We start from the raw sequence: 24,657 nt of genomic DNA on the forward strand, positions 1-24,657 counted from the left end.
CATGCCAATTTTCTTATATATTTTTGTTTCCATATTATAATTTCTATTAAGGTTTGACTAAAACATATATCTGCCTAGAAATCAAAACTACATTATATGATTTTTTTTATTTTTAATTAATTATGAAAATAAAATACATGGCCTTATTATTATTATTATTATTATTATTATTATTATTATTAATTCATTCACAAAATCCATGAAATTAATTATCATTTTTTTAATATTTGGTTGGTTTTTTTTTATTTATTTATGGAATTAATGTATTTTACACAAAATAATAATAATAATAATATCTTCTTCTTCGTCTCCTCTCTCTCTCTTTATACTCTGCTTAGCTTCAGTGAAACCCAACCCAGAAAAATATGCAGAGAGCTTCGGTTCTCTGTTCTTCGAACTCTCTTTCCTCGGTACCATCTGCCATACCCAGCTCTCATCGACACGCAAGTACTTCATTTGGAATTCGTCCCAATCCAACGGTTCCAGTTTTCTCACCTCTTCGCCTACCTTCAACTCCTCTTCAACATCAAATTCACCGTTTCCACCTCTCTCATCTGCAAAGCACTGGTATTTTCAAGTTATTTAGCTTTTGCTGCAAATGGGTCTGGTTTCTTTTAGCGTTTTGTGTAATGAATCTTTAGTTTCGGTTGGTTTATTGTGAAGTTAGCAGTTGTGGAAAGGCATAGCTTTAGTGGGTTTTAGTTAAAGTTCCTTAAAGTTTAGAAATTTATCTATGTTATATGTTTGGATGTGTTTTTATTTTGGTTTCATTTGGACGGTTATGAAGTTGTTTTGGCTATTGGGTTTGGTTTTTCTTTTGAGTCTCGTGAAACATTAGTTCTGACGTTATCAACTGAGGAAATGAATTGAAGACTTAGTGGGGTTTAGTTAAAGCTCCAATTTTTTTTTAATCTACTGAATCTCCCAAAATATGGGTTGGATTTTATCCATGTGGTGAGTTTGTGTAGCTGTAACTTTTCTACTTAGGTACTTTTAAAGGTTTGTTATGAAATAACAGTTTATCAACATTGAAACTTTTTTGTAGTTATCCCATTCTACAACCTTTTCATAGTTTTCTGTTATGTAATTGTTACAAGGTCGCTTACTTTAGTTAGGTTTACTATAAACTTGGAGTATTGCTATAGAGCATATATGGTACCCAACACACTTGTAAGCTGTTAAATTTAATGACTTCAATATTTTAAATTGGAATATGTGAGGCCTCACGTAATGCCGCATCAAGTGGTATTAGCTAACATTGGTGCCCCTGAAGTTATGAAACGTGTGATTGTGTATGCTTAGGATGATTCAATGTTTTTCATTTGCTTTTTCATGTGTTCATTCAGATAAACTTCATTTGTGTTTGTGCAATGTATACGTATTTTTAATATATGGAATGAATTAAATGCTTTTGTTGTTTTTAGAGAGCAGTGGCATAATGCTGTGTGCTGAGAGCATAACATTTTGTGTGATTGTATGTAAAGTTGTGTAATTGCTTTCCTTATAAGTTAGTCAAAACTAGAGGGTCCATGACACACAACTTGGGGAGGCAATAGTGTAATGGGTTCGCTTATTATGTTTTTTGGTAATTTCAGCTACTCAAGAGCACATAGAAACTGCAGATCCCGGGTTGGGATTTGTTGAGGTTGGATATATTTGCAATGTTCACGGGCTTCAAGGGGAGACTCGTGTGAAACCCAGCACTGACTTTCCTGAATTGCGCTTTTCCAAGGTATATCAAAGTAGTTTGACTTTAAAATCTCGCTTTTGATTAGGGTAAACTGTGGTTGAAAGGTTTCTTTCGGTTCTGATTGATGCTTTTCCTTTAGCCTGGGAGGAGATGGTTGAAACAACAAAATTCAGGCAGGGAAGTAATTCAAGAAGTGGAGCTAGAGGAGGGAAGAGGAGGACACCCCGGTCAGAAAAGTTGGATACTTAAATTCAGGGGAATTGATTCAGTGGATCAGGTAAAAGGGCAATATATTTTTGTGAAGCTATCCCCCTTTATTTTCTTTTTCTTTTGCCTGGTTCTATCGAATACAATGTCTAAATGTTGGATGACTATGACCCAAGAGGGGTAGCTCAAATGATCTAGCCTATGGTTTAATCTCACAAGGTTTGATTTTCAAGTCCTCTATGGGAACCTACATAGAAATTGCTATAGTTTTTTGTTCCCAAAATGGTATAGGAATAGTAGGGAGCCCTGGTTTTGAAATTGGGCTTGCTAATTGAGTTTGGAGCATTTTGACTTTGTGGTATGGAGTCATGTTCTAGAAATGTGCTCTTATGGTTAAAAAAAAATGGATGTCTTTGTTTGGTAAGGTTCTCTAATTTAAGAGAGATACAGTTTCTATAGACTTTGAGATATCTGTTCAGTTCATGGTAATTTTTTTTTATATTCAAAGAACAAAGCTTACCTCTAATTTGTAGGTTAGGATTAGGAATGAGATAAAAAAATTTAGTTCAGTATCACGGCACTATGTCTGTCCCTATGTTTTGAGTTTAAAAATATGTACAGGCTAAGCAGCTTGTTGGGTCAACTCTACTTGTAAAGGAAGAAGAACGACCGGATTTGGAGGAAGGAGAATTCTATACTCGTGATCTTGTTGGCATGAGAGTTCTTCTTAAGGTTTGTCTTTATAGTGATTTATTTTAGATTTTCTTGAGAAACTTAATCATTTGAGTAAGAGTTCTTTATTTATGTTGAGGTTCTTGTCACTTTTCATATTAGCTCTCTATTCATGATTGAAAACTCAAGCTGGGGTTTTAAGGCATTGACTTTCTTTTATCAGGAAACTGGTGAACATGTAGGAACAGTGGTTAATATTTTTGATAGCGGAGCCAGTGATCTTCTAGAGGTCATGCTTGATCCATTTTTTAATGTAGTTGATGCAACTGGAAAGCAAAAGACAGAAGGAACAAAAGTATCCGGTCATCGCGTGTGGGTACCATTTGTCGAAGCAATTGTTCCAATTGTTGACCTGAAGGAAAGAGTAATGCAGATAACGCCACCAAAGGGACTCCTTGAACTAAACTTGCGCTATGACGAGAGGTCCAAGAAAGAAAGGCGCCAGCTTGTGAGGCATACTCTCTTGGTCTCCTTTGCTGATTTTTTATCATTTACATTTTGTTCGTGCGAACTTCTCTTTTATGTACATGCATTGATTTTCGTGTGGATCTTTTTCCTTCATACGTTTTTCTCAAAGTTTTGATAAATATCTGAATCATGATATTTCCTTTTTATGTATGAAATTGCATCATAACTAAAAAGGGCCATTCAAAATAATTGACTATGCATGCACAGAAAAATCCTAAGGTGGAGGCTAGAACACCTCTACTTAAACGGGAATCCAGGCATTTCAGCAAGCATTAATGATTGTAAATTTATTTCATAGGCCACATCAGATGATTTTTGAAGTTTTCTAGTGCATGTTCTACAGGGGAATACTAAGTCTCATTATTACCCTTTGTTGATAATTACATATATCTCTTGAATACATGGTGTTTGAGCCTTACATATTCTGGTACATTTCAGGAATGGAAAGAACGGAAGAAAAACCAAAAGCGTCTCATAGCAGCAAAAAAGAAACTAATTGAACTGGAGCAAAAACATGTATTTCATGGACTAAGATTTGGAGAGAAAGCACAGCGGAGCTTACTTGCTAATCAGATTGATGGTGTAAATTCTAAATTGCTTCAACTGGCGCTGAAAAACATTGAGACTCCTAAAAGGTTCTCGTTCTCTTGTTATTGCGTGGTTTATGTAGGAGTGAAAAATTCTTAGGTAAATCATTTAAACCTGAAAATTTTGAAAATCATTTAACCAATTTTTTGGGTAAGACACCAATGTTGTTGGTTATAAACATAGTTGAAAGGGTACAATAGTAGATGTGTCATACCTATAATAGTTTTGTTGGTATACATATGTTTCATTCAAAGATCACAAGTACTAAAACAAATTATTTAGGTCAATTGTCAAAATAGTGACAGATCTTCATAGAGTGCTGCATACTTCACAGCACTTTATAGTGGCAAAATAAACAGAAATTTTAATTGTGTCAGCCGAAGTTGAAGTTCTGCCCCATGAAGCTGCCAATGTGCTGCTTTCAAGTCAGTGTCATGTTAGATTAATCCATGGGCTGATCTATTGACATTAAGCTTTTTTGTCTTGACTTTCTAAACCAGATTGAATGTTACCAAGCTATTCAGTGGTAAAAGAAAAGAGAAATTTAGTACATTGGTCATATCAGAGGACTGTCTCAATTCTGCTACAAGTAAAGAGAAGCTGGGTGCACACTTCCCCTTGCAAGAGAAGGGTCTTCAGCTCTTATCTGAGGGCAAAGTTGCTATTGTTTTAGTGTTAAATGACAGAAACACTCAGGGCTTGGCCGATGACTTGGATCACGTGAACTCGAAAATCACTGAGAACTCATCAGTTTCCCTTCTTCAGACATTACTTGATGATGAGAGATTCATAAAGGTTTTACTCAATCTTTTACTTTTCAAATAAATATTCTTTTATCACAATTCTGGTTAGTAATGTTGTCCCGATTTTCTCACTTTAACTTCCAATTCTTTCTTCAAATTATCGGTCTGTCAGGACCCTAAATCTAGATATGGCAGCAACCAAGAGACTTTGAGAGGATTAGAATAGAAACTTGGACAATTAGAGAACAAGAAAAGAACTTTGAGCTGAAAGATTTTGTATTGAAGATGATGATTCGGTTACAATGGTAAAGGTAGTTTGAGAGACCTTCGACTCTCCCAATTCCAATCCCTAAGGTTCTCAATTCTTAATATACCCCTTCACAATCTTATAGGATTGTTATATATACTCCTAATGATATAGCCGGAATATAACTAACTTTCATAACCAATTAATTCCAACAAACTATATTAACTCACCCACGTAACTACAACTACCCATATGCCCTTCTAATATTATTATCCTTTATAGGTGTCTATCACTGTCATGCATGCATTTTAAGGATGCTCTTTTTACCATGTTATCAAAGTTGGAACCTCGAGCTATTACGGTAGGAATAATCTTGACTTTGTAAAACATGGGGGCAATTAGAAAAATCTGGGTCATAGCTACAGGGTTTAGTGAACTTGTGCAAGTTGTGCTATAATAATTAAGCCAGTATCATACACAACAGATTCTATCTCTGTCTTTGTCTCTCTCTCTCTCTGTGCATGCATATCTGTGAATCTGAGTTTGTTAGTTTAATTTTTGACAATTCCGTAGGCAGAAGCTTAGGTAGTCATTGGTCTTCGGTTCCTTGCTAAGATAAATATTATGATACTCGGCCATAATATATAAATCATTTTGTGTTCATTCTTCATTTCAGATGGAAGACCGCTCATCGGTGCCTTTGATTTTGGTATGCCCAACTGGCGAGGTTGAATTGTTTACAACTCTATTCGCGGATAATGATCACTTCTCATTCGACTCTGAAAAGGTCGGTTTCACAAGTCTTTTAGTGCCTAAAATCCTCAAAGCTCTGGTTCTCTATGATTTTGATAAATGCAGTTGTATAGGATCATCTAATTGATTCCTCCATGTGTCCATTCTCTTGGTTTCCCTTTCGACTTACCCAGCACATGCCATTAGTTTCTTCCCATATACCAATCCTGAAATGATTTACAGATTCTTGTAATCGAGTCCGAATACAAAGTTGTATTAAATCTTTTATCTTCCTTGCTTTATCTATTACAGGTCCAGTTTTTAGAGGAAGAGAAACTCCCAATTGTTAGCAATTCACCGGAGGAAGTCAAAAGACATAAAATTCTGATGAAATCACCTTGGGAGATTCTACAATCGCCAGTCGGTTCAGGAGGAGCTCTCAGCTTGCTTTCTTCACAAGATATCTTAGATAATCTTAGCGAACTTGGCGTCGAGTATATTAAGGTTAGAATAAAGTAACACTGTTTAAATATTATGATAATTTTAGGTGGTGATCAAAAGCAGATTTTGTTGTGTTTTTCTCTTAGTAGTGCTCGTGCGTTCGCCATCATCTCATTTTTGTCCTCAAATTTACCTTCATTGCAGATCTTGAACACCGGTGAAAGAAATGTTGGTCCGAACCCACTACTTCTTGGGTTTGTTGAATCACAGAAGGCAGATATTGGAATTCAGCTTCAGAAAGATGCGAAAGCTTTCGAGGAAAGTTATAACATGGTATTTTTGATGAACTTCATGAAGACGCTGACAAAACAGATGGACAAACTTGATTTCCAGGCGACCCCTAAACAAAATTCACATGTTGAGATGGTTGAGAAAGAGTGGATTGATGTTGTGCCCTCCTCCAACCCCAACTCATTGGAGTTGTGTTGCTCCATATATAGCTCAATAAATGCCTCTTCTTTTGATAAAGTATGTGTAATGGAGATAACTGAATAAATCCTTGAACAATAGAAATTTCTGGTTTTTCTACATGGAAATATAAACATAGATTCAGATCTTTGTGCTTAAAGTTTCTCCTCATTTGATAATTGATTGGTATAGATTTCAAACACAAATTTCTTCTTGTTCTTACACCAGTATATATATACTGCATGTGTGTAATATGTGATTAGTATATAAATTGGTATATCTGCCTAGGAATTATTATAACAAAAATAAAAGTAGGAGGGTTGAATAAACATTAATGTTCTTTTTGTGAGGATCAAAATAAAAATAATTATAAATAAAAGAAGGATAATATTTTTCCCTAACTATTGACACTATCTAGTCTTGGCTCATGAATTTTTTCACTGGTTAGAAGTCCTTCGAATAATAGATTTTTGTCCAAAAACTTAATAAAATAGCTAGTGTCAATAGTTCGGGCAAGAGAATCATTTTTGTCCTAAAAGAAATTAAAAGTGTACTTGCTCCTCAATTCCTTGTTTTTTTTGGGAAGAGACATTTTCAGATTTTATATTTTGTCTCAATACCGGTTTTAGAACAAAAACACAATCATTATGCGTAACAACTGTCTTATTATATTCAATTTTTTTGTTTATCGAAATTAAGTTTATGAATCTATTTGAATTATTTTATAAAACACAAAGTTAAAAAAAATAATTTGTCAAAACATAATGTCCAAACAACAAGTAATGAAACAAAACACAAAGTCCAAAAAATTATAAACACTTATTTTTTTTCCCCCAAAACACAAGATTTGCCTTTAAGGCATGTGAAGAAACAAAAAGACCAAGAAGAACTAAGTTTATTAAGGGTAACTTCTAGTATGCTTTTCTTCATAATTACTTTATAGGATGTTGTATAAATGTTAATTTCATTAGATATATTTAAATGAATATTGTTACGAGACATCCTATGGTGTCGACACCAGTTGATGCGACATAATGTTATTGGTGTAATTTAATATCGAGTTTCACATCTAAGAAAAAAATATATCATCGGACAATTTTTTTGCCCCTCAAACTATTGACTCCTTCGAATTGTGCCCCCAAACTTTTTAGTATGGTATAAATTCCCCTAAACTATTTGAAACATTGGTAGAAGACATTTCTGGTATCCTCTTTTAGAAAAAATAAACAAAATTCTAATGCATCATTATTTTTAGAGAATGACACATACAAACAAGGATCATTGTTGCAATATATGCGAGCAGCTATCACAAGGTCCATTAAATTTTTAAATATTAGCATTATTTTTAATAGATAATATATGCGAACAGTCATCAATCCGTCACTACTGAATTATATATGACCAGACATTGTTGCTACAATATATGCATATCACAAAAATTTGATCAATTTAAGAAGGAAAGATAACATATGGGTCCATTTCTATTCTCTTTTTCTCAAATAATTGATGAGATTTATCAACACCAAAATCTTTAATATATAATTTGAAGAAGTTAATAATTCAGGGAAAAATCTTATTTGTCCTTAGATTATACAATAATTAAGATCAAATTTCATATATTCAATTAAAAAACTTCTTATATCTCAACAATCTCATAAAAATGAAAAATAATAATGTAATTTCCTCCCCTAAATAAACAAATAGTAGATAGATTTCCATTATTCGAGACAAAACTATCCTTAAACTGAGAACAGGTCAACGTGAGCTTCAATCGAGGATTAGCCTAACCCCGTTGCCAAACAAAGATAAATCTTTCTTAACCCCACACCCCAAAACCCTAGACCTATCCCACGCTTGCCTATAAAAGCTGGATCCCAGTCTCTTCAACCTCAACCCAGGCGGCGACTCAAACCCTAGTTCATTGTGAGCTCCCAACTCTACTGCTCCTTTCCCTTCTCCTCTTCAATTTCATTTCTATTAGGGTTCATCTCTGTTGTTTCGATTATTTTAACTAAATGCTTTGTTTTGCTTTCTCGAATTGTAGAAGGTGAGCAACAATGGCGGTGCCTTTGCTTACGAAGAAGATCATTAAGAAGAGGGTCAAGAGGTTCATTAGGCCCCAGAGTGATCGCAAGATCTCTGTTAAGGTATATATATATATATACATAAATCTGTATGTCTACATAAACACTTTTAGATCTTATTTTTGAAGTTTGAGTTTTTTTTTGAGGTTAGAACGAAGTGATGATAGTATTTTTGTCGCCCCAGTCTTACTTGCAATTTTTCTGATTGCAATATGGTGATTGACACTCATATCTGATTTCTCTTAAACCTTTTTTATTTTTGAAGATTTCTCAATTTATTTTGTTCTGGCTCGTGCGATGTGATGATAGTAATTTTGTCGCCCCAGGCTTACTTGCAATTTTTCTGATTGCAAGGTGGTGATTGACATTCATATCTGATCCGAGTTTCTCTCTTATCTTACATTGTGATTTTTCATTGTGTTAAATACTTTTTATTTTTGTTCGAGTCTTGACTGGATTTGAATTATGACATGAAGATAGCTTTTGACTCTAGTCTTACTTGCATCTTCATGATGTAGCGTGGTGTATCAATGATCGACTATCTGATCTTTTCGAGCAAAATTCCAATTTCATTTCGAAACATTGATATTTTCTTCTGTTAAAGATTCTGTTTTGCAACTGGATATGAGGATAACTACCCAAAATATCTGTATTTGAATGATGAATTCTTTACATGCATCACCATCTGATCCTCGTTGCAAATTCAACTCTCATTGTTATAAATCTGTTTATTTTTCTTTCAATTTTTTAGTTTTTTGTTTTACTGGACTTACAATACACAACCTATGATGCAAGTTTTAAATGTACTGATTTACAAGTGATTATTATCAAACTTATCACCATCTTTCGGCTGAGGTTGCAATATCTAATTTCTTCTAATATTTCTTTATTTCTTTTATTGATTATTATTTGCCCATGGTATCTAATGCCCAGACTCATTTTGTGTCTGTGCATCTCGTTTTTAGGGCATACAGTGAACCTCTTACAGGTCTTGCGACACAGATTGCCTTGTTATCCATAGGCTTTTTGTTACTTTTTACCTGTTTACATCCCTTTCCCAACAAAACCCTTATTAGTTCTCACCCCTTACATTCCAAATTTCAACCATACTTGTAGTAACTGTTATCTTTTTTACCAGGAAAGCTGGAGAAGGCCAAAGGGTATTGATTCTCGTGTGAGAAGAAAGTTCAAGGGAGTTACTCTTATGCCCAACATTGGTTACGGCACTGACAAGAAGACACGCCATTATCTCCCAAATGGGTTCAAGAAATTTGTTGTGAACAACGTCAAGGAGCTGGAACTTCTCATGATGCACAACAGAACCTACTGTGCTGAGATTGCACACAATATCTCTACGAGAAAGAGGAAGGAGATCGTTGAGAGAGCCTCTCAGCTTGATGTTGTTGTCACTAACAGTCTTGCTAGGTTGCGTAGCCAAGAGGATGAGTAGACCAGACCTTGTTCCGGTATTGTTCTCATTTCTGCTTTTGAACTTGGAACATTTGCCAGTTCTTTTGAGTAGACTCGTTTTTGTTTCATCTGATACTAAGCGTTATTTGAGTTATTTTTCTCAATAGCTTTGTCTGTAGTGTACAAATATACTAAGTAACCTGATTCTCTTATTTGTATTATGGTTTTCTTGTTTTATAAGTGTGAGCAAATCACAGTTTTCAACCCTAGTTTGCATCAGTGTCGATGTCGGACGCTAACGTTAGAAACGACAATTTTCTTGAAAACGACAATGTATACAAAGAGTGAACTCTCTTTAAAAACGACAATACGCACTCTTTGGGAGAAGAATAAGCTAGCAATATTTGCACCAAATAATGTTACCATACTACAACACATGCATAAGGAGTTATTATACAAATACCCACTCTTGGGAGAAGAGAAGAATAAGCTAGCAATACTTCCAACCTACACATTCTTTTGTAACTTTTAATTTTTAACATTATTTGTTTCTCCAAACAAATAATTTCAAATTTATTGAAAAAATAATATTTCATAATTATCTATAAGTAAAGACATTCTAATCTTTTCTCCACACTAGTCTTAGTTGATCAAATCCTTGGTGTTGATGATTTAGTTAAATCTCTTGATAATACAAAAATGATCTAGTTCTAAGAATTTACATTGAACATGGAATTTAAATATTTGTTTGATAGTGTGTAAATTAAGTGAAAATAAATAAATATCATGTTATATGCAATTTTTTACAATACTAGCCCTTCATATGAAAATTTTAAACCTCTAATATAAGAATACTCTATATTAGAATAACTTCTATTTTATTATAAAAATTTTAGTCTCAATCTGGACTAGTTATAAATAAGAATAAACTCTAAAATGTAATTAATTATATGTTCTTTAAATCTCGTATTAAGAAAGTATACTCAAATAAAAAATTTATTCCATATTTGAATTAGTTTTACATATGTAATAATTATGAGAGAGTTTTTATTGTTATTGTTGTTAAAGTTGATAATTTTAGGTGTTTGGAAATCTTATTGTACTAATATCTCTATTTAGTTATAACCTCTTAATTATGATATGATTAGTTTGGTCCCAAAACTATTCTTATATAGAATTTTTACTTTAGTATATATATTATATGAGAAAATCTTCAGCAATGGAGTTTTTTTTTTGGTAGGGGAGTATTTTGTTTTCGGCAAAATTTCAGTTGATTCTGAATAATTTATAATACTGAAAATATAGTTGAAAAAGTCTGTTGTACGAATGTTTTCTTATTAAAATGCATGTGAAACCGTTTTTTGAATTTTTTTCGGCACTATAAATTATTTTGATTTTTCTAAAATTTTACAAAATGTTTTAAATAACCGCAATGTATAATGTCATAAAAATTTAAATTCTAACTAACGCGAAAAACATCAATGGAGTGTAGGTATAACTAGCACAAAATATATGTTGTACTAGAGATTAGGGAATAATGATTAATTTGTTATTTTGAAGATTAATAATGACTTTTTCCAATTTTGTTTGATTGTGGAAATAAAAAAATGTTCTATGAATTTAATAGGGAAGCAAAAGTTTATGCATTTTCATTATTTAGTCTTGTTTAACCTCAATTTATTATACAATGTTATTATTTGACACCTTAAAATACCTAACATCACAAAATATGATACTTTATAATTAGTTAGCGATAACGTATAATATTTATTAAATTAAAAAATATGGGTCCGATATTATATATTTCTTGTTGCTTCGAGTTACTATGCACATGCCCGTGCATATACACAAACTTAACCACGCAAAGCAATTAATTGCCATACACTTTTTCCAAACCTACTTTTCAACACCTATATTATTTAATTAAATTTGGAATAATAAAAGACTAACCAACTAATTAATCCTACTTTTCCACAACCAAATAATTAATATATATTTATATATGATTTCCATAGTAATAAACTAAAACACATACGTAATCTTATTTAATAAATAATTTATATTTTTTTGGACTTTGTGTTTTATCTCATTACCTGTTTAGATCTTGTATTTTGATAAATTACTTTTTGGACCTTATGTTTTATAAAATGGTTAAAATAAAACCTTAAATCCGATTTTAGTCAATGTTTTCTCAACTAAAATCACAAATAATTTAACAAACTAACAATTCAGAACAAAAATAAAATTATTCTGCTTAAAAACTGTGTTGTTATATTCAATTTTTTCTTCATCAAATTGAGTTTAGGATTCTATTTTAACAATTTTACAAAACATTGAGTCCAAAAAGTAATTTGTCAAAATACAAGATCCAAACCAGTAATAGAACAAAATACAAGGTCCAAAAAAATATAAACACTTTAATAAACCATACATATGATGTGAATGGGTTCTATCAACTAGTCTCACAATATTAAATATATAATATTAGATACACCACCCTTTCATTATTTTTAAATTATGTGATTGAGATTAATATTATATATTTAATATATGTATTTTGTGAATATTTTTAGCATTGCTCATTAATTCACCTGGAATGTTTACTTGTATTAAAAATTACTTAAGTATCATATGCTCTTGAGCAGAAAAGGAGTGGCTCAAGCCCATCTCAAATTTTTAATTTATTATTATTATTATAAAGATAATGATATAAATTATTTCATTTTTGACAACTATAATAGCTTTTTATTTGGTAAAATAAAAAATACCAGTTAACTTGTTTTCAACAAAAGTGTAAACTTATACTATGAACATTTGACTTACAAGTGAAAAAAAAAGTAATTAATTAAATTTGACATTGCTTAACAACTGATTGAGAATCCCCATTATAAATCTCAAATCACATCATCATCTTGTATTTGAAAAGAGTGAGTCATTATTTGTTGATGCTACAACCAATAATAAATAAAATAACAATATATTGCCAAAAGAATTACTATAACTAATTAATATAATATAATTTAAGTATTTAAATTAATAGATATTATAAAGTAAAATAACTAATTTAAAAACTGAAAATTTTCAACAAACAATAACAATAGAAAAATAATGGTGAAATTACATGACTAGGGTATTTATTTATTATAAAAGGGAGATATTAATTGGTTAATACCCAAATCTTTTTAAAAGTTACACTTTAATATTCAATTTTTTTTGCGGTAATAATACCTAAATCTACAAAAAAAAAGATACTTAATAGGCAGTTAACGACGAGTACTAACAATTGCACAAAAATTGTAGATTTATGTATTATTACCACAAAAAAAAAGATTTGGGTATTATAAAGTGTAACTTTTGAAATTTTTTAGGTAATTATCTCCGCTAATATTCCATTATAAAACATATCCACAAAGGAAAATTCGTAAATTATTTGTAAAAGAATAAAAATTTATAGAAAGAGAGAGAGTAACCACATAATTATTTTGGTCATTACGAAAAATTAAATTAATTTAATTTATATATTATCAAATATTTTTATAAGGAATTTATCATATTTTTATATTTGAATATATATTTACATTTCTATATATTAAATGAGAATATTTATTGATGGAGATATTCTCAATTTTATTTAAAAGACAAATTTGAAACACATATAGAAACTTGTTTAAACGAGATAAAATCCAGTACACCTCCACAACAACCTACCTCACTATATTTTTAGTATATAGATTAGTTGTAATTCTATTTTTTTTACACGATGATGTATAATGTAATTACATGAGACTTCTTACAAATTTTCAGGAAATTTTGGATAATTTAGGATGCCGAATTCACAATTTAAATAAAATCAATATGCGTGCAACTAGTATCTCTTAATTATTAGTATGTAGCTAGGACAAGGCGTTGAGTAACCATGGCAGAAAGATGGATAGCCTTCTGCAAAGCAAGACCAAAGGCTTCTAAAAAGTAAAACGTAAAATATGATTAATACACACTTGTAAATAATATTATTCTTTTCATATAAAAATGATATGTATGTTAAATTCATTCACTATTACAAAAATTGTCATTTAGGTTACTTTTTGAGAGACATGAAAGACTTTTCACATCCCCATGCGCGAGTCATAGATTCAGGGTCGTAAAAAGTACCCCTTAAATAGTCCAATAATCTTCAAATAAATCTTAAATTCCTTCTTCAATTACAATCCATCAAAAAAATCCCCCAAAAATTTAACTCCTCTTTAATCTAACAAAAACCATATCATTAATCAAAATAACACACAAAATATTTTATATACTATGTTCTAATTAAAACCCAACAATCAAAACTTAAAAACATACCTGAAAGTGCTTGAGAATTAAAAACATAGGGCAAAAATCGCCAAAAGTCTCTGGAAAAATTGCCCAAAATCGCCTTTGTGCTCGTCCGGTTTGAACAAAGTGAGAGAGAGGAACAAAATGGCCAGGTATGTGCATAGGGGGATGGGAAAAACTTGTCTCGTCCTCCAATGCGGGAAGTGCAAAGTTATCGATTTTTTAAAAAATAATAATTAATTAAAAATTTTCTTTACTACATGTGTTGTATTTGGTTGAAATGAGTTTTTGTTTTTGTTTTTTTTGTTTTTTTTTTCCAGTTGCATTGGATCATCCCGAGCCCTTGGGTAACCCCCCAGCTCGAGCCCTTGGATAACCCCCAACTCTAGCCCTTAGGTATTGTTTTTAATTTTTTTTGTGATTGATTAATGTATTGATAAAATGTTCATTTATATTTTGAAATTGTGTAATTGGTTATTTTAGAAAGTGTTAATTTTATTTTTTCATTTCACATTTGTATGTTTGTTAATTTGATTATATTTGTGTTTTTTTATAAAAGAAAGATTGTAAAAAAATTAATTTGACATAAAAATGTTTGAGGGTTGTTTAATTTTTTATTGTAATAAAATTAAATATTAGGTTATAATAAAATGTTAGGTTAGGCTAGATGATATAATTTTTTTGAATTGTATGCTAGGTTAGATAAATCCATGTTAGATTTTTAATGTTATTTAAGATTATAGTTAATAAAGAAATGATGATGATTTATTTAAAAAACTTTAATATTTTGTATTATTTATTTATAACATGTTTTGTGTTGTTGATTTGAGAATTCAAATGATTTTATTCAATTTTATGTATGTTCTGGGATTGATTTTGTTGTTTTTATGCAGATTTTATGTTTTGAGATATGTTAGATTATAACTGTTATGCTACCAAAATATTAGTAGATTTAGAAAAACTAAACATTACAAAATAATTGGCTTAGTTAGTGTTATTAGATTTTTTAATTAATTTTAAAGTAATTGATAAAAATTAATAAAAAATTATAAAGTAATGAAATAGTTAATTAGGTTATCTTTACTCTTAAAGTTAAGTGGAAATTAATATAATAATTTTACAAGTATAAAACTTTATTGTTATTTAAAAAAAATAAAAAGTGGAAATTAAAAAAATAATTTGATAATTATTAAATAAATTAACAATAATCATTAATGGTGAATTAATAAATTTATAATTAATAATAATTAAGATATGTCTGCTGCTATTGCTCATTCTCATGGTGGTGATGGGGCGGGTGATCGTCCTCCAGATCCTTCGTGGGTACTTACTTCTTGTAAGACATGTAATATAATTAGTCTATGTTTTATCAATAAATGAGAAAGTGCAATTATTTTATTCATTCTAATTTTATTGTTCACTTAAAATATGCAGCGTCTCCCCCGAGAAAAAGAGGTCAGTCTCGATCCAATAATTTATAAGAACTTGTGTAAGAAAAGAAAGACTTGTTGACTCTAGAATTCGATCTGAAGGAGGGAACCTACAAAACAGTTGGTACTCATGGGTCATTGTTCATGAGGCTTATTGGTAACCTTATTGGTCACCAAGTGCCGTTATATTATGACTCGCGACAGAGTGTTTCGGAGGAGCACAAAACGTGATTAATGTCTAAAATTGAGGTAAATTTATAAAGATGTTCACAAGTAATGCTTTTTTTATATATAATTTCAAAATTCTAACAATTTTTTTGAAAGATTATTTCATCCTCCCCAGACAGGCAGACATCTTCCCGAGTAGTGATTGATAGAGATCGACATTGAGCGAGAGTTTCATGATCGCTACAAAGATAGAAAAGGTCGAAAGAAAAAATATTTTGATGAACATGACGAATATGATGATATCGAGATAGCCAGGAAGAATCCACCGAAGGGGACAGACAATGAAAGTTAGTAGAAGTGTGTTGACCTTTTCACCTCTGAATAGTACATGGCATACTCAAAAGTAAATGATGCCAATAGACACTACAAGAAAAAAACTCTACAACGACGACATCTATTGTGACGACTCCAAAGTCGTCGCTGTATGTAGTCTAAATCCACGGTTTTTTTTTAAAATTTATTAAAATAAATAAGCTACAATGAAGATATGTCGTCATTGTAGGGTCGTCAACAACACATGTCGTCGCTGTAGGATACCAGAAATTTGGAGAGAACTGACTCTACAGCAACGACATATCGTCGATGTAGAGTCCTCGTCGAAAAAAAAGAGGGAAATATCTTTGTCTATATCAACTACCTGTTGTTGCTGTAGGATAGGGAGGGAGCTTAACTACCAGAAGTTGGTTGCCTTTTTTCACTCCCTATAACGACAACATGTCGTCGCCGTAGAGTCCTCGTCCAAAAAAAAGAGAGGGAAATATCTTTGTCTATAACGACGACATGTCATCGCTGTAGGATAGGGAGGGAACCTAACCGCCAAAAGTTGGTTGCCTATTTTCACTCCTTATAGCGACGACATGTCACATTATAGAGTCTAATTTAATCCACTGGGCAGTTACTTTTTTAGTCTATAGCAACGACATGTCGTCGCAATAGGATAAAAAAATGGAGGGAAAGTGGACCGCCAAAAATTTCAGTCAAATTTTCACTGCCTATGTCGTCGCTATAGACTGGACACATAGCAAATGAAACGATTCATGTACTATTCCCTTTTCTGCTGTAGGGTCTCACCATTTGAGTGAAACAGTGCATTCAACCTCGGCGACGACTGTTTATTACCGACATGTCGTCACTATAGGTCACAACGATATAACCCCCAAACACAACATTTGTTCCTCATTTCTCTTTAGTTTTTCCTCAAAATAGAGAGGATTCTTTCCATTTTCTCCTCTGCCCAGTGCTGCCCAGCTCCGCCCAACGATTTCCAATGCTATTTGACCTTCCATTGTTAAGGTTAGTTGTTGTATACCCTAATAATCTAGTTATTTCTTATAAATTTAGTCATTTTATGATTATTTGTGTGTATTTTGTATGTTATTGTAATGAGTTTGTTAAAATTTTTATTGATTTTTTTTTGTTTTCATATTGTATTGGAGCATCCCGAGCATTTTCCCAATTCATTGATATCATCCCGAGCCTTTGGGTATTGTTTGTAATTTTTATTTTGTTGTGTGATTGATTAGTGTATTAATTGATAAATGTTTGTTAAATTTTTTGCTATTTTTTTATTTTTTCAGATTGCATTGGAGTCTTTGGATATAATCTCTAGCTTTTGGGTATTGTTTCCAATTTTTAATATTTTTTGTTTTGTTTTTTTGATTATTAGTGTATTGATAAATAGTGATAGTTAATTTGTATACATAAATAGTTTTTAAATTAAATTTGTATGTTTGTTAATTTTATAGTTAATTTGATATTAAGTTATGAAAAATTGTTAGGTTAGATTAATTTTTTGTTTTCAATTGTATATATGTTAGGTTTAATAAAATTTGTGTTTCATATCATATATATGTTAGGTTAGATAAATAATATGTTATTTGAGAATATGTTTATAATATGTTTTTGTTGTTTATTTGTGAATTCAAATGATTGTAGTAAATTTTATGTGTGTTCTGAGACTGGTTTATATGTTTTTATGCAGATTTTAAATTTTGGGATAAGTTAGATTACATCTGTTATGCTGCCGAAATTTTTGTAGATTTAGAAAAACTAAACATTACAAAATAGTTTTAAAGTTAGTGTGATTAAAATTTTTAATTAATAAATTTTAAATCAATTAATAAAATTTAATAAAAAGTTATAAAGTATAAATTAAAATAATAATTTTTAGTGGTAATTTAATAAATATTTATTTATTTAATTAATTTTATAATATATTCATAAAATTTGATAATATATGTAGATAAAATAGGTAATTAAGTTAACTTTATTCTTAAAATTAAGTTAAAATTAAAATAATAATTCTAAAATAATAAAACTTTATTGTTATTTAAAAAAAATAAAAAGTGAAAATTATAATAAGAATTTGATAATTATTAAAGAACATAATAATAATTATAATTAAATATTTGTTTAAATAATGAAACTTTATGTTGACCCAGATTTTGGCCAACCGATACGGAGTCAGAATATGCTTGATATGAATGAATGTATTAACGAGAACCGAATAGCAAAAACTAATTAGAACACGATATTTTATAGTGGTTCGGCCCCAGGATCTGGTAATGACCTACGTCCACTTAGACTGTTATTGATCTGAGAATCAAAGGGGTGATCAAAGAACAAGGGTTCAATGAGTTTCACTAACCTCTGAAGAACAATACAATATTCAAGGAGAATTACTCTAGTCTCAAATAATTCAAAAGCCAAAAGTCCCCTCCCTTGAGCTATCCTTTTTTATTTATAGGCTCAAGGGGGATTACATACAATGTTTCACTAAAACGTTTACTGTATACATTGGGATCCCAAAAATATAATTTAAAGGTTAATTACAATAAAATATTTACAATCAGTCGTCCTACGCGGCAAAATAGGGTTTAACCCTAGTTCCTCTTTAAACCCTCGGCCGTGGCGGTCAAGCAGCCGCATATGTACACATTGTCACCTAAGCTCTCCAACTCAAGAATAGTACAACTTTCTTTTGCCTTTACCTGCACCACAAAGCACCCGTGAGCCGAAGCTCAGCAAGAAAACTCAATATGCTCATGAACAGGTAATAACATGTTATTAAATCATAATAGGCATGCCTAGCAATAATAGCCCTATTCATGCATGCAGGTAGGTATAAAACAATGATTGTGAAGTTCTGCGCTCAGAGTAGATGACTAATAAGTCTCTCTCTTTGAGGTAGATGACTGATAAGTCTCTCTGAGGTAGATGACTGATAAGTCTCTCTGAGGTAGACGACTAATAAGTCTTTCTCTAAATAGTTGACTAATAAGTCACTCTCTAAATAGATGACTCGTAAGTCTATCTTTGAGGTCTCATGCCCTCCTAGCCGTGTGACGTTTCAGTCACCTGAGCTTATAGCCCTGGCTCTATGTAACTAGCCTTTAGACTAGACAAGTGCTTTTAGTTTTAATCGAACTTAAGGTCGGTCAAGCATTTCATGCTTATGATGATAATGCTTATGTCGATTAGATCTGATCTTTTTGGCTTGCATTAAACACACTAATACCGTTCTTGACTCATAAGCCAATACCATACTACCAGTGCCCAGTACCACTGCCGAACTTGACTAATAAGTCACAACTTCACAATCAATACTGACACCATTGCTGTTGCTGACTAATAAGTCAGTACCATGCAAAAGTAAGCAATGCAACCATGTATATATCATATGTCAAATATCCAAATGTAGGGCATTCAGCATGCTTACTCAACAATCACTAGCATAATTGTGATCATGCACATTTATAGAGACTCAAGCCCTGATCAATTCCATATTCAATATTTAAGTCATACCTTAATCACATGTGCTGCTATGCATTTTCAATGCAATCAATGTCCATATATAGAGCACTCAACATGCCTCATCAATAACCATGCATGTCACATACTGGGTGCAGTTTTCTTACCTTTGGTCCAAGCACAGGTTACCAATAAATGATCCTTAAGCACGATCCTATTTCCAAGCCCCTAGCTATAACCTAGTCACAACCATAATATAAAACCCCATCAAAATGAGTAAATAAATACTTCTGGACCAAGTCCTAGCCTCTGAGACGTCGAATCCTACTAAATTGGGTAGTAGGATCGATCCAGGCCCTTAGAATTAAGTTCCTACGCTTAAAAACCAAATTTGGGCAAAATTGCTCTTAAGCGCCGCGACCCCCAAACCTTGAGCCGCAGCCCGCCTCCAGACAGAAGCCAGACCACTTCTCTGCTTGCACCTTGTGTCGCGGCCCTGTCTAGCCATCAGCCAACTTCATCCTCTTTATCAAGCCTGGGCCGTGGCGCCCTAGAACAGGGCCGCGACCCGACCTCAACCCAGCCATTTTCCTCGTTTTCTTCATTTGAAAACCTTCCAAAAACCTATCCAAACATCTCCAAATCCCAAAATCAAAGTTCCCAAACATCCTAATCTCCCAAAACCAATAAAACCCAAGCTTCAATTCATCCAAAAACTCATCAAAACATAAAATCCAATCAAAGCTTAAAAACTTGAAAAGTTAAAACTTAAAACTTGGATTACCTCCGATTGAGTCATTTCCCAACTACATCCTCCGGCTAAAAAGCTTATAATCTTCCCTAGAATTGCTATACCTCGATCCTTGCCTAAATCCGAGTCCTAAAACTCAAGTTTCCTTCGAAAATGCGATCGGGTGTCGAAAAGGGAACAGGAGGGAGAGAGAACGTTCTGAATGTTCATTTTATGTTTCTTAACAGGTTACTTCAAGATTAAGTAACCTCAAGCAAATCCTAATGCTCGGGGTCCCAAAAACGCCCCTGGGGTAAATAGTCAAAATTCTTAGAATTTCTCCCTGATCTCAGTAACTCCTAATTTATTATCAAATATTTATCCCCATTACCCAATATCCCGGTAATGTGCTAAATACCCAAAATACCCTCCGAGTCAAGTATGAATCCCGTTGTGACTTTCCCACTAGCTTGCCTTCTAGGATCGTCTCGTGCTGAGTAACCCTATCATAACCAAAAAATAATAAAGCACCACACACATACATGCCAAATATACCCAAAACGGGTCAAATTATGAAATTTTTCCAATTAATCAGAAATGACCACATGCATATTAAAACACCTAAACATGCATATCAAGTCCTATTATGATATAACTCACATAATCACATAATGATACACATAAATATTACATAATCATATAATTCTAACATTTGCCATCCTAACCCCCTAATCAAGGCCCTAAGCCTTATTAGGAAATTCAGGTCGTTACATTAATCATAAGATTCAATAAAATTTCTTAATTTACTTAAAAAAAATTAGTGTTTTGGTGATAAAACCATTATTAGCAAATAAATATAGTTTTTTATGATTATCACATTATAATAATTTATTTTCCACTTGAATTAGTTATGACGATTGCCAAGAGTTGGATAACTAATAGACGACATAACTCTGATGAGTTTTGGAATGGCCTTCAAACATTTATACAAATGGCCAAGAATCATGTCAATGCTTCGAGAGAAGTCAGATGCCCATGCGTTCAGTGTGTCAATGCGCTGAATCATAAACTTGATGTGGTGGAGGCTCACATACACAATTATAATTTTCTGCAGCGATACGTGAAGTAGACCTACCACGGTGAAGATGATATGTCTCTAGTAGTGGACGACGGGGCTCCAGTGACTGATGAGATGTTGACATCATCAATGAAGTTATTGGCGAACAAGACACTAATGAAGAAGGCGTAAATGAAGGAATTTCACATGGTGGTGGAAATAGTGCGGAGAATCAATTTGATGACCTGTTTCAAGGGGTCAAAGATGAGTTATACCCTGGTTGTACTTGGTTGTCTTCCTTGAACTTCTTGGCAAAGATGATGCACATGAAGGTTATGAATAAATGGACAAATAGTTCATTTGATGAACTTTTGAAGTTTATGGAATTTGCATTCCCGAAGGAGAATAAGATTCTGACTTCATTCTACGAGTCTAAGAAAAAAAATAAGGAAGTTAGGGTTATGTTATTAATTAATTCATGCTTGCAAGTACAATAGTTGTTTGTTCTGGAAGGAGAATTCCCAAAAACAGAGTTGTCCTGTATGTGGTGAGAGCCGATGGGTTGACAAAGACACAAATGGGAAAAAAGTCGCCCACATATTTTTGCGGTACTTTCCTTTGAATCCTAGGCTAAAGAGTCTTTATGGTTCAAGGCATACAACAAATAATATGACATGGCATAGTACAGGATGATTGAAAGAAGATGGTGTGATGCACCAGCCCGTTGATGGGGGTGCTTGGAAACAATTTGATTCAAGATATCCTAATTTTTTCAAAGAATCCAGAAACGTTCGATTGGATTTGACTGTTGATGGTTTTAATCCATTTGGTAACATGAGTCCCTCTTACAGCATGTGGCCGATAATATTCTGCTCATACAATATGCCTCCTTGGTTGTGCATGAAAGAGTCATCATTTATGCTGACCTTATTGATTCCCGCTTCGAAATCACCTGGGAAGGACATAGATGTCCTTTTGAGGCCTGTGGTAGATAAATTGAAGGAGTTGTGGGATGAAGGAGTTCAAACCAGAGACACTGCAACGAACATTGTATTCAAAATACGTACAACACTATTATGGATTATAAATGATTTCCCGGCCCATAGTAGTTTGTCTGGTTGGAGTGGCCATGCTATATGGCATGTCCTCCATGCAACGAAGACACTCATTCATGTCGGGTAATTGGGAAGACGACTTATGTTGGTCATAGAAGATTCTTATCTTTTACGTATTCGTATCAATTATCTAAAATGTAGAATTCTTACGAAATTCGTATCGATTAATACTTATCTCATTGTGATTTCTTTTTATGTGTCATACTCTATAGATGGGTCATCTGCGACAAGTACATTCAACTGAGTGTACCGATGAATTATTTGCTTTAGCAAACGGGTCCAATCTGAATGCATACTCCTACACTGCTTGCATTGTTAACAGTTTGAAGTTTTTGGTACATAGTCGTGACGAAAGACGTACCACTCAAAATAGTGGAGTTTCGGTGCAAAGAACCGATGATTTCACTTTCTATTGCCAACTTGAAGAGATTGTACAGTTATGTTATTCCCATGGTTACTCGGTAGTATTGTTTTGATGCAAATGGTTCAACACTGATGCAAGCAAAGGTCGAAATGTGACTGAGAATAACATAACTAGTATCATGATTAATTCTGAATGGTACAAGAACAAGCATGTTTATTCTCGCCACTCAAGCAAAACAAGTTTTCTACTTGAAATATCCTTCAAGAAACAAAAATTGGAAGGTATTAGAAGAAGTCAATCATCGAAAGATCTGGGTTCATCCAAGTATCGATGATGATAACGAGAATGATGTCATGCATGATAGTACTTCATCAAATTTTGTTCTCACTGTGGAATTAGGAGAGTTGTAGATTATGCATTTGGATCGACCTGGTCACACCAGTATAATTGGGGAAACGTCTCGATCTATTTCGGATGTGGATAATGATTTCATCAATGACGATGATAATGACGACATTAGTGAAGATGATTTAGAAAGTACAGATGATGATGTAGGAATCGACATTGATGAGGAATAGTATTTTCTTATGCATATTCTTATTATATGTTTAATGTGTATGTTTTTATTTCAAGACTTTTCAATCAATATATGACTTTTCTCAACAATGTTTGTTTTTCAATAGTTTCAAATGCATTACCGAAATTATTTAAGTTATGCAATTAACCTCCAACTATAACTGATTTTAAGTTAATAATTATTTAAACTACAACGATATGTCTGCTGTTGCTGCTCGTTATCATGGCAGTGATGGAGCGGGTGATCCTCCTCCAGATTCTACGCGAGTTCCTACTTCATGTGAGACAGGTAATATACTATAATTAGTTTATGTTTTATCAATAAATGACAAATTGTTATTATTTTGTTCAATTTTATTTTATTGTTTAATTAACATATGCAGCGGTTGCCGCAAAAAAAAGAGGTTGGTCTTGATCCAAAAATTTGTAGCAGCTCGTCAACGACAATAAAGTCCGTTGGCTCTACAATTTGATCTAAAGGAGAGAACCTACAAAGCAGTTGGTGATTTTAGGACATTATTCATGAGACTTATTGGTAACCTTATAGGTCACCATGTCCCGTTATATTATGTGTGGCGTCCCAAATTCGCTAATAAGGCTTAGGGCCTTGATTAGTGTGCCTAGAGGGCAATAATTGATTCAATTATGTTAATATGTGAATTTGATGGTTATGTGATTAGAAATGCATGTTTATGTGAATTAAATATGCATGTGGACCTCATTTGGCTATTAAGGGCATATTTGTAATTTGAAACCGTTGAGAGTATGATTTTGAGCTATGTGCGGTGTTTCCGGCATGAGGAGATCCTGTCCTACGGTGTTAGCAGAGAGTCACGAAATTGGTGTTTAGTTGTGAAACTGGTAACTACTAGTAACTTGAGAATTAGTGTTGTTACTGAAATAATAAGTAAAAGGTGAAATTTCTGCAAATAGTGAAAGGACTAGGTTGCCCTTGAGGTTTAGGAAAGAAGTGTGTTAGAAGGAGAAGTAGAATGGTCTTTTAGGCATTAGGTAGATAACTCTTGGCTGAAGGAAAAATATACACGTTCAAACACTCTCATAGAATCTTCACTTAGCTTCTTAAGAGTTCTAGGGAGAAAAGGGCAAGGTCAAGCTTAAGGATTTTGGTGGTTTGAGGAATTGGGAGTAGATTTTGTTGGGAATTGTGCCCTGAAAGCATATGTAGTAGATATTGTTTTATGAAATAAATAAATGAATTGAATTTGTTATGCATATATTTTATGGACTATATTATTCTGTGATAATATTATGTAAATATC

At 32.6% G+C, this 24,657-nt stretch overlaps 2 protein-coding genes and 3 non-coding genes across 5 annotated transcripts; all 5 read left to right on the forward strand.

Moving 5' to 3' along the window:
* Positions 1-296: 296 nt before the first annotated feature.
* LOC133802552 (uncharacterized) lies at positions 297-6,476 on the forward strand. The gene is made up of 10 exons (XM_062240889.1): positions 297-567; positions 1,596-1,732; positions 1,830-1,967; positions 2,519-2,629; positions 2,793-3,077; positions 3,536-3,732; positions 4,186-4,480; positions 5,352-5,462; positions 5,720-5,911; positions 6,053-6,476. The coding sequence occupies exons 1-10, from the start codon at positions 366-368 to the stop codon at positions 6,401-6,403; spliced, it is 2,019 nt and encodes a 672-aa protein (XP_062096873.1). The 5' UTR covers positions 297-365; the 3' UTR covers positions 6,404-6,476.
* Positions 6,477-8,090: 1,614 nt separating this feature from the next.
* LOC133802522 (large ribosomal subunit protein eL32z) lies at positions 8,091-10,074 on the forward strand. Its single transcript, XM_062240846.1, has 3 exons — positions 8,091-8,239; positions 8,361-8,463; positions 9,539-10,074. Exons 2-3 carry the CDS (start codon positions 8,374-8,376, stop codon positions 9,848-9,850), a joined length of 402 nt encoding a protein of 133 aa, XP_062096830.1. The 5' UTR covers positions 8,091-8,239; positions 8,361-8,373; the 3' UTR covers positions 9,851-10,074.
* LOC133803063 (small nucleolar RNA U31b) lies at positions 8,554-8,639 on the forward strand. Its single transcript, XR_009877794.1, has one exon. It is a non-coding gene; the product is annotated as a small nucleolar RNA U31b (small nucleolar RNA).
* Positions 8,696-8,781, forward strand: LOC133803064 (small nucleolar RNA U31b). The gene has a single exon (XR_009877795.1). It is a non-coding gene; the product is annotated as a small nucleolar RNA U31b (small nucleolar RNA).
* LOC133803047 (small nucleolar RNA Z196/R39/R59 family) lies at positions 9,178-9,261 on the forward strand. Its single transcript, XR_009877778.1, has one exon. It is a non-coding gene; the product is annotated as a small nucleolar RNA Z196/R39/R59 family (small nucleolar RNA).
* Positions 10,075-24,657: the final 14,583 nt, after the last annotated feature.

This window comes from Humulus lupulus, chromosome 9 (genome assembly GCF_963169125.1).
Source record: "Humulus lupulus chromosome 9, drHumLupu1.1, whole genome shotgun sequence".
NCBI lineage: Eukaryota > Viridiplantae > Streptophyta > Magnoliopsida > Rosales > Cannabaceae > Humulus > Humulus lupulus.

Excerpts from the sequence above, each read along its gene's own strand:
- LOC133802552 (XM_062240889.1), top strand. The coding sequence starts at position 366 with ATGCAGAGAGCTTCGGTTCTCTGTTCTTCGAACTCTCTTTCCTCGGTA. Across the intron at positions 5,463-5,719 it reads TCTCATTCGACTCTGAAAAG|GTCCAGTTTTTAGAGGAAGA; the intron begins GTCGGTTTCACA and ends TATCTATTACAG. Across the intron at positions 5,912-6,052 it reads TTGGCGTCGAGTATATTAAG|ATCTTGAACACCGGTGAAAG; the intron begins GTTAGAATAAAG and ends CCTTCATTGCAG.
- LOC133802522 (XM_062240846.1), top strand. The coding sequence starts at position 8,374 with ATGGCGGTGCCTTTGCTTACGAAGAAGATCATTAAGAAGAGGGTCAAG. Across the intron at positions 8,464-9,538 it reads ATCGCAAGATCTCTGTTAAG|GAAAGCTGGAGAAGGCCAAA; the intron begins GTATATATATAT and ends CTTTTTTACCAG.